This window comes from Megalobrama amblycephala, linkage group LG1, assembly GCF_018812025.1.
Source record: "Megalobrama amblycephala isolate DHTTF-2021 linkage group LG1, ASM1881202v1, whole genome shotgun sequence".
Classification (NCBI taxonomy): domain Eukaryota; kingdom Metazoa; phylum Chordata; class Actinopteri; order Cypriniformes; family Xenocyprididae; genus Megalobrama; species Megalobrama amblycephala.
Window position 1 is genome coordinate 43,991,365 of NC_063044.1, and position 10,097 is coordinate 44,001,461.

At 36.5% G+C, this 10,097-nt stretch overlaps 2 protein-coding genes across 2 annotated transcripts; one reads left to right on the forward strand and one right to left on the reverse strand.

The window, feature by feature from the left end:
- Positions 1–420: 420 nt before the first annotated feature.
- Positions 421–4,861, reverse strand: LOC125270863 (caseinolytic mitochondrial matrix peptidase proteolytic subunit). Its single transcript, XM_048194868.1, has 7 exons — positions 4,723–4,861; positions 4,265–4,366; positions 4,027–4,098; positions 3,827–3,923; positions 1,402–1,589; positions 1,209–1,314; positions 421–1,104 (listed from the first exon to the last, which is right to left on the reverse strand). The coding sequence occupies exons 1-7, from the start codon at positions 4,732–4,734 to the stop codon at positions 878–880; spliced, it is 804 nt and encodes a 267-aa protein (XP_048050825.1). The 5' UTR covers positions 4,735–4,861; the 3' UTR covers positions 421–877.
- A 2,470-nt stretch (positions 4,862–7,331) lies between these two features.
- Positions 7,332–9,585, forward strand: si:dkey-204f11.64 (uncharacterized protein LOC100537752 homolog). Its single transcript, XM_048194916.1, has 3 exons — positions 7,332–7,498; positions 8,246–8,372; positions 8,477–9,585. The coding sequence occupies exons 1-2, from the start codon at positions 7,412–7,414 to the stop codon at positions 8,369–8,371; spliced, it is 213 nt and encodes a 70-aa protein (XP_048050873.1). The 5' UTR covers positions 7,332–7,411; the 3' UTR covers position 8,372; positions 8,477–9,585.
- The last annotated feature ends 512 nt before the right edge of the window (positions 9,586–10,097 follow it).

The window sequence follows — 10,097 nt, forward strand, 5'->3', positions numbered from 1 at the left end:
TTATGAGTTACCTGCGGTGAGTCCGACATAATGAATCCACTAACACGACACAGCGAATGCCGGTGGTAAACACTCGTGTTCCAATACTCGTGCACGAGTTTTGGGAGGCGTTCCTTTGAAATGAGCTGTGAAGGAGGGGGGCTGTTCTTACGCATGCGCTCATTTCAAAAACTCAGTAACAGTCTTTGGTTTCTCAGTCGACGAAAAAATCCTCTCTATCACCTTTAATATGTATAACTTTTGTGGAAATTTGCGATACATTTTTTTTTTTTACTGACCCCAAAATACTGACCCCAAGTTTTGAATAATAGTGTCCCTCAGGTAAACTATTCTGATTTCATGAGCTTTAAACATGCCGTTTGTTACCTTCAAGAATTCTTTTAGTTTAGTAATATCACAAAGTTAAAAAGACAACCATACTAATTTACCTAAAGATTTATTTGAATCATTATCTATAAACACTCTTGCTTCAAATCATTTTGACAGGGATTATATTAAACTGAGGGGCACATTTACAATTCATAATATATTGTGTGACATGGTAACACATTTCACCCAAATATTATACAGACATCAAACCTGTACTGTAATCTTGTGTTCCCTCTAGCTTGTTTACATTAACCTAGTTTTTGCTAAGACATCTATATTTGCCGCATACAAATATGAGGGCAGACTGAGTGTCATTTCACTGGCAATTGTAATGTCCAGATTCCAGTACTGCGTCTCAGGACTAGACTTGGTGAGTCTTAATAAAATGAATGATACAAAAGGAAGGTCACGGGGTTCAGGTATGGTGTATGAGCCGGTGACTGTCTGCCAAAAGAGACACTGAACCAGCGGTGCAGTAGTTTACTCGCTCCTGCAGGGAGTTTTTTTGTCAGGGTTCAGGTTTGTATGAGGAGGGAGGGTTGCTGCCGGACTGGCCCGGCTCAGAGGCTTGAGGCTGAGGGGAGGTGGAGGCGCTTGCAGGGCTAGTGGGTTCTTTTTGAACAAGTTCTGGCTCGTCTTGCCCAGCCTGTGGTGGATGAACCAGGACCTTGTCGATAATCCCGAAATCCTGTGCTTCCATCGGGCTCATGTACCGGTCTCTCTCCATCACGCTCTCTAAGTGAGGACAACAAAACTTGATGTCAGGAAGTGATAGAAGTTTAATTACCCAATATAAAACAAAGTTATTATTATAATATCAATGAAAGGTATGTAATTACCTATAAGCTCCAATTTCTGCCCTGTGTGTTTGGAATAAATGTGGTTGATCTGTCTTTTCAGTTTGAGAATCTCCTCAGCCTGGATGGCAATATCTGTTGCTTGCCCCTGAAATTATAAATATCTGTGTTAGTTTTCGTTACATCGTTACAAAAGCAGTCCCCTCTTTTTTATTCTTTATTCCCCCAGTCTCACCCTTGCCCCTCCGGAGGGCTGGTGCACCATGATTCGGGCATTGGGCAGTGAATGCCTCATGCCTGCGGTTCCTGCGGCCAGAAGCAGACTGCCCATACTGGCAGCCTGGCCCACACACCAGGTAGAGATGGGATTTAAGATGTACTGCATAGTGTCATAGATCGCAAGTCCAGCCGTAACCACTCCACCTGCAAGACGGAGACAAAAAAATTGCCAGAAATGCACACTGCTGGCTTCAAACACCAAAAACAAATTATGATTCACTTTTGTTATACTACATATTCTGTCTATTTCAGTCTATTTTTGTGCTCAGTGTCAAATCAACCAAATTTCAGAAACTTCCTCGGCTCCAATTTTTTATTTTGTTAATATTTTTCAGTAGAAAAACATAAAATAGTGATGAAAGCCAAAATATTAAATGTCACAGATGTATATTTACTGAGTAATCCACTATTTTGTAGAGGGGGGTCAAAATGACAGACCTGAGATTTGGAGCCAAATTAGAAGGGTGTAAAAATGACTTTTGAGCTGCTTTGAGATCCCCATATCTATGGGACTGAACTATAGAGCATTGAAAATGAAGATTTCAAAAGTAAAGTTTATTGGGAATGAGAATCTAGATACTTTTTACAGTTACAGGCATGCACTTTGGAAAAGGAATATTTATGGCACTCAGACAGGTATGTTCTATGCAACATACCTGTTGAGAGAAAAACATGAGATACAATTCTATTTTAACATTATTTGTTCTTCAGATATTTTTTTTTTTAATTTTTGTTCTTCAGAAAGAAAAAAAGTATCAGCTGTATGCAAAGTGACCCACATTTGGTTTTTGACCACTGAAAATGTGTACAATTGACCAATTTACTCATGGAGCCACATTAAAGGAACACTCCACTTTTTTTGAAAATAGGCTCATTTTCCAACTCCCCTAGAATTAAATAGTTGAGTTTTACCGGTTTCGAATCCATTCAGCCGATCTCCGGGTCTGACGGTACCACTTTTAGCATAGCTTAGCATAGTTCATTGAATCTGATTAGACCGTTAGCATCTCGCTCAAAAATGTTTTCAATATTTTTCCTATTTAAAACTTGACTCCTCTGTAGTTACATCGTGTACTAAGACCAACAGAAAATGAAAAGTTGTGTTTTTCTAGTCCGATATGGCTAGGAACTGTAATATCATTGCGCCTGCTGCACCCATGGTACGGCAGCAAAGTTCCTTGATTATTACGCTGGAATGAGAGTATAGTTCCTAGCCATATCGGCCTAGAAAAACACAACTTTTCATTTTCTGTCGGTCTTAGTACACCATGTAACTACAGAAGAGTCAAGTTTTAAATAGGAAAAATATCGAAACTCTTTGGTCATTTTTGAGTGAGATGCTAACAGTCTAATCAGATTCAATGAACTATGCTAAGTTATGCTAAAAGTGGTACTGCCAGACCCGGAGATCGGCTGAATGGATTCGAAAACGGTAAAACTCAACTCTTTAACTCTAGGGGAGTTTAAGATCTCCATATCTCTGGGATTAAACCATCGAGGGCCTTTAACATGCAGATACCAAAAGGAAGGTTTGTTAAGAACCAGAATATATAAGGATATTAAGATATCTTTAATACTTCTTGAGTCACAGGCATGCAAACTTGAGGCAAAAAACACAAGTAGTGCTTTTTGCCATTTTTGAACTTTCACTGTTGGCATATAATGAAATAAAGATTGCTAAAGTCAACAAATTTTACTAATAGACCTTCCAATCTCTGTGTAAAAACAAAATAATGATGCTGCCATCTTTCTAAAGTCATTTTTACACCCCTCTAATTTGGCCCCAAATCTCAGGTGAAAATTGTCATATTGACCCCCTCTACAAAATAGTGGATTACTCAGTAAATATACATCTGTGACATTCAATATTTTGGCTTTTATCACCATTTTATGTTTGTCAGATGAATCGCCTTCGATAATGAACGCGATATTGCGCAGCTTGTCAGTGATCTACGGCTCTGTCTATTAAATGCTGCTCCATTTGAAAGCAGGTGATGGCGATTTAGCGTTAACACGGACTGACCTTAAAGTGAATGAATGAAAATTGATACACATTTTCCATGATGCAGGGCAAGTGTTGTTTTCATACAGCAAATAGTAGTGCATAAATAAAAGTGTAATTTTTCACCATCAGAAAAGATTTCTGGGAGAAATGATCTGCAGTACTGGACATTGCCAACAATTGATCCACAATCTGTCATCTAATTTATAGTGCTGTATTGTTGTGACAGTGAATTCCCATACAGGAATCAAGCAATCTCATCAGAAAATTGTAAACAGGACAGATTTAGACCATGGGACGCTGGCTGAATAAACCTGATAAACAGAATACAGAGCTGCTACAATCTTTTTTTCTGTCAATGCACTTATGTGACTCTCACCAGGACTGTTGATGTACATGTGAATGGGCTTGTTGTTGCTCTCTGACTGGAGAAAGAGCAGTTGAGCGATAACCAGAGAAGCTACAGTGTCATCGATCTAGATAAAGAGAAGGACAGAAAAACAGGTAGGAAACAACTGGAAGAGGCTTTTTGTAAATAATTTTAGATCCTTGTGTGTTTTTCCTTGCATTTGAACTTACCGGACCCATAACACATATGATTCTCTCTCGAAGCAGCCTTGAGTAGATGTCATAGGCACGCTCTCCTCGTCCCTGAAACAGACGAATGATTTCAAGTAAGGGGTCAAGTTCCTGCAACACTGAAAGCTGCATCTTTCTTGAAGTAAACCATTCAATAAACAGAGATGGGCTCTAAAAGTAACTTCTGTATATTATATGATCAGCTTAAGACAAGTAATTAAGAAAAATGTGCCGTTACCGTCTGCTCCACAACTATAGGTATGAGTGGACTCCTCCATGGCGCACTCTGATGAATGGACCGATTGACTTTGAGTGCAGAAACACCACACTGCAAGACCCTCTAGAAAGACAACAGTTCTGGTGATGATGAGCAGTAGATCAAGGTCGTTGAACATTTCAGTGACGAGCTTGACATCACTGTGACACTCAACGGAGCTCAAATCAGCATAATGACATGTTTTACGAGTCAGTTAAAAAAAAGCTAATTCTCTGAAAACGAGTAAAACATTTAAGTCATAAACTTAAAAATACACATAAAACAATCCTGCTAGCAAAAGAATAGTTGTACAATAGCGTGTTTATCATAAATGCCATTTCTAGCTACTATTACGTTACTACCGTAAGAGTTGTTTCACACACAGAGACGCATTTATTTTAAACGAATATTTAATTTACAGAAGGCAGTTTAATACTCACACGTAACAACATGTTTCTGTTGAGCAACCCTCACGCGACCCCTATTGACCCGGATGTGATATTCGGCTGCTTGATAGTGAAGCCAGAGACTCTCTCATTGCAGGAGGAGATGGTGAAGTCGAGGAAGTGTAACTGTAACGTTTGCGGATGCCTTGTCCATCTTTTTGTAATTGTGTAACGTTATACACATAGGTTATACACTAAGATTTTTTAGGTGGATATGGAAAATATTACCAGAAGGAAAACATATTATATTCAAGTTAAATACTACTGATATAGCCTATGTATACATTATTCCAATAAAATAATAATAATAGTAATAGTAATTTTATTTTTCATGTAGACCTACAACTTTTTATTATTTGGGGGAAGTTCTTCATACACAAGAAGAAATGGTCAGGGTCCAAGACAAATTTCATTCACTTTCTCAAGGACTACAGCACTTGATGAACATTGTCAAAAAATGTACCACATTTACCATTGGATATAAAACATTTATTATATGACAAGCTTTTTCCATACAAACACAATATATAGGCTAGCATATAATCTGCAGAATAATTTAAAATTAGACACACACACACACACATATATATATATTAAGACTTCAGATGCAAAAGCCTCTAAGTGCCATCTTTTATGTTTAGGTTCACTACTTTCACTTCAGTGGTAATTAATAGGTCATTTTTATTGCCATTAAAGTGAAATAACTTAACATAAACGTACAAGCTTGATAAAAATGCTTATTTTAGAAGAAAATTTCAGATGGCACTAAGAGGCTTTTGTATTTCTATATATATATATATATATATATATATATATATATATATATATATATATATATATATATTTATGAATTTTAAGAGTACCATAAAGAGTGTGGTGAAGTGATGCATGTAACTGTTTTTTCCTGAGATTTTTTTTTACCCCGTTTCACAGCCAAGGCTTAAACTAGTCCTAGACTAAAATGCATGTTTGAGCTTATACTGACATATCTTAAAATATGTAACTGCAATTGTTATGTCTCAAAATGCATTTTTTTTTTCTAGTGTGTGTTTATAAAAGCTACTTAAATATCCTAATTGAACTAAGGCCTAATCCTGGTTTAGGCTAAGCCCTGTCTGTGAATCCAGGCCTTAATGTTATGGTGGATTTTTATACCATGTTATATGTTATGTTTTATTCTTGTTAGTTTGTCTCTGCTAACTTGGCTACATATCTCTTGTTTTTATCTAAATGGGACAGGTAAAATATAGGTAAATGAAATAAACCATTGCTTCCATTCAAACAGAACAGGAAAGGTCCCGACCCGGTTTTGAAGGCTCCTCTTGTGGAGGGGCTCTGGTGAAGCGGATCCACTGCCACATGATGAAATTAGACGCGAACACTAGATGGCGCAATTCACTTTATTCATAATCTTACATTTCGTGTAAAGCAACTTTAACTAGAAACAAGAAGTGTATAAAAACAACTCTCATATTGAAAAAGTAATTTGTAGAACTTAATGTTTTACCCTGTATGATGTAATATCTGTTAGGCTATATGTATCCCACAATTTCTGTTTAATTTTTGTTAGGCTTCCTAATGATAGCCTATAAGTGTAATTGTATGTTTTTCTGAAAGTTGAATAAAAAAGTAAAGCAACTTTAAAGTATAAAATGAATTGTCTTATTAGCATGAATATAATTTATTAGTAGCTATTAATAATTCACTTACCCACCTAACTCACATTTTCATTCATTTTTCTTAGTAGGCAACAAGTATTAGTGAAACCTAAAATTACCAGTTGTGTGGACACTGTGGACACAATTTTGTGATGTAGCTGATATATGCATCTTCTGTAAAAGAGAAAGTGAAGATATTTGTCATTTATTTTTCTCATGTAATGTTTCATGACTTTTCTGGAAAGATTTGAGTTCCTATTTTTTATATTGTTAACTGTAGTTTTACACATTAAGGATGTTGTTTGCTTTTTTGAAAACCAAAATAAACCTTTAGAATGTACTGTTAACTTTCTTATCCTTGTGACAAAATTTCACAAAGATTTCTTAAGAAAATCCCTACTTTTATAGATTTCTTATGTGAAGTAGCATTTAATCAAATCACTAAGAATAATTAATAACAAAAAATGCATTTCTCTTTTGAAGAGATATGATGAGATCTTTTATGTACCTTGATTAATACTTGTTTTGGTGTTGTTTTTGTGCTTCTTTACTTTCTTTGTTCTGGTCCTGCTTTTCTTTATGTTCTTAAAAAAAAGCTATTTAAATGTATCTTTCTCTTTTAACGGTCATTGTCAATTTATTTTTTCTCTCTTCTATATGTTCAGATGACTTTGGACATATTGTTGATACATTCAGTGTAATGTATGCAAAGTTGTATTTCATCAAAGTCATCTCTGAATTGTTTGCAATTAAAAAAAACAACATATAAATGAATGAAAATGTAGGTAAAGTGGGTTGTGGGTAGAAAATAGAAAATAAGATGAGCTTATTATAACACAATACAAGTCAAAGGGTTTTTTCAATTTATTTATTCAAAGTTACCTATGTCAGTATTGTCCTCACGCGCCATCGCTGCACGAAACCACGCGTCAGTTTCGCAGATAGGGGCGCAATTGAGCCGCTTATTGCCAAAGTCAGTCTCGTCTTGACATTTGTTTCAAACTTTCCCCGATCTGTCAGCAGACATGTCGAATAACAGCGCAGGCGGTATGATGAGCCTGCAGAAAAGCGTCAAGCAGCTGCGATTCGAAGCAGGGATCCGCAGAATTAAGGTGAGTGAGAATAAACGCATAAAAATCCCAAAGTTTGGAAATCTTTGCTAACAGGGTGTGACTTGACAGACTTGTCGATCCTGTCCGAACATCCTGCTACTTGGTGTAATTATGGTTCTGTTTTTAAACTTTCCTTGATTCACGTGAGAGCTTTTACAACATATCTAATACAAAAGAAGTAACGTTATAATAATGTTTAGCTGTTTGCAAGCTTCCACCGTAATGGCTGGTGGTTGTGCAATTACCTTCGTTTTCACCACTTGCTTTTAATCCGATGTTATCAAACGTTGTCACACAACAGTAATAATTCAGTACGTTTGTAAAGTGTACGATAATCACAGTTCAACTTAAAAGCCTCCAAACTTATTTCTCGCGCACAGTCGTGTTTGATTTTAAAGCCTCTCCACTTCAGGCAGTAGCGCGCGACTCTGCTGTAATGCTGTGGTGTCGCGCGCAGCGCACAGTGGAGCTCTTTGTTAATTGTGAGTGTGTGACACAGTCGCATTTGTTGGCCTGAATAATCCAAATCTATATTAGTTACCACTCGCCCAAAACACTATTTTAAAACAGCACGAGGCTTTGTGTGTTATTACTAATCTTATAATGAATCAAATAAACTTCTAACCGCGTGATTTCTAGGAAAATGTGAAGCCTTTATTGCTTCACAACCCCCTTTTATCTGTATATTTGCATACATGTCTACCTCTCTGTCTGTCTATATTTTATTTCACATCTCCTTCTTCTTAGGTTTCTCAAGCTGCAGCAGATCTGAAGACATTCTGCTTGCAAAATGCCCACAAGGACCCTCTCCTTATGGGGGTGCCATCCAGCGACAACCCCTTCCGACCCCCCAAATCATGTGCACTCTTCTGAGGTACCAACAGTCAGCTTAGTGTTACTTTTTTTTGTCTGTACACTTCCTGTTTAACAGGAATGTGAGCGGGAATATCAACCTCTGTCTCTCTCTTCCCCCTAAAGGTGTCGTGAAGAATTTTGGAGAAACTGAACATTCCACTTCCGCACAAACGTTTTTCACTACACTGCTCTCAGTTCCCCTTTACCCTGCAGCAGAGCTGGATCAACACTATTACACTAAATTGTTTAATTTGAAAGCTGCATTGTGACTTGAAGTCGTTCAATAATGTGATTTTATGAAGAAAACCTCTGAAAGGTGATTTAAAAGTGTTTAATTTGTATACTGTTAATTAAGGACGTATTCGTGCAAAACTTACACTAGTAGATAGTTTCAGGAGGAAACTGAAGTGCTCAGTTGGTCAAACAGTCCATTGGAGAAGTGATATGCAAAAATATTCACTACATTACTTACTGTGTAGCCAAGTCAATTTGAATACCAGCCATATACAGACAAAAAAAAAATATTTCTTCTTGTAATGTGTTTGGTTTATGATGAAACACTGAATCTCTCTATTTGTTTATTGATACGATTAGACTTATACATGGGCAGTTGTTGCCAAGAAAGTCATGTATTTAAGATCTATTGTATTAACCATTGAAGGAGAGAGACGTCTTGAATCTCAGGTTCTTTTTTTGAAAAAGATCGATGCTGTGTTCCTGATATATATTCACTTTTCTTATTTTCTGAATGAGGTACTGCTTTTTGTTCAAATGTATTTTCTCTAATCTGCTGGGTAATGGTTTCTGTATCATTTTGAAATTTCATAAATGTTAAACAGTGTTTACACAAGTGCAGAATTATCTTCATTTCTTTCTCTTTTTTACTGATATTTGCTCATGAAAGGGTGCTGCCTGTTCTCTGCACCTATGAATTGAACACCAGTGACTATGAACATTTCAGCTGGCCTGTTTTTGCATATACCCTCTGCCCTCGCATGAATATTTATCTCATTTCAAATCTGTACTGTGCCTTTATCAGTCAACCACTGGACATTCATGCAAATATCATTTGTTTGTGGGGGTTTTACTGCTGCCCTGCATTGTTAACTTTTTCAGTCTGTTTACCTCATGTATGTCTTGCCTTTTACGTTTGATTGTGCCTAAAGGAGCAACGTCTGATTTTGTGCAGTAAGACTATATATTAAACTATACCTTTCTTTACAAAACTTAAAGGATTAGTTCACTTTCAAATTAAATTTTCCTGATAATTTACTCACCCCCATGTCATCCAAGATGTCCATGTCTTTCTTCAGTTGAAAAGAAATTAAGGTTTTTGATGAAAACAATCCAGGATTATTCTCCTTATAGTGGACTTCAATGGAGCCCAAACAGTTGAAGGTCAAAATTACAGTTTCAGTACAGCTTCAAAGCCTTCTAGCGATCCCAGACGAGAAATAAGTGTCTTATCTAGCGAAACCATAGCTCATTTTCTAAAAAAATAAAAATAAATTTTAAACGTTTTAACCATAAATGCTCATCTTGAGCTATCTCTCTTCTTCTTCTCTATTTGAATTCCAGCAGTGTAGACACTGCTAAGTGTATTACTGCCCTCCACAGGTCAAAGTTTGAACTAAATTGTCATATACAATATGCTAGTGCAAGTATATAACAATTAGTTCAAACTTTAACCTGTGGAGGGCAGTAATACACTTAGCAGTGTATTAGCAGTTTTTAATTTTTTTTT

What these genes read in the sequence shown, in the direction of transcription:
- si:dkey-204f11.64 (XM_048194916.1), top strand. Translation starts at nt 7,412, where the DNA reads ATGTCGAATAACAGCGCAGGCGGTATGATGAGCCTGCAGAAAAGCGTC. An exon ending in CAGGGATCCGCAGAATTAAG is followed by an intron (nt 7,499 to 8,245) that starts GTGAGTGAGAAT and finishes CCTTCTTCTTAG; the next exon opens with GTTTCTCAAGCTGCAGCAGA.
- LOC125270863 (XM_048194868.1), bottom strand. An exon ending in CTATAGTTGTGGAGCAGACG is followed by an intron (nt 4,099 to 4,264) that starts GTAACGGCACAT and finishes CGTCTGTTTCAG; the next exon opens with GGACGAGGAGAGCGTGCCTA. An exon ending in CATGTACATCAACAGTCCTG is followed by an intron (nt 1,590 to 3,826) that starts GTGAGAGTCACA and finishes TCCGTCTTGCAG; the next exon opens with GTGGAGTGGTTACGGCTGGA.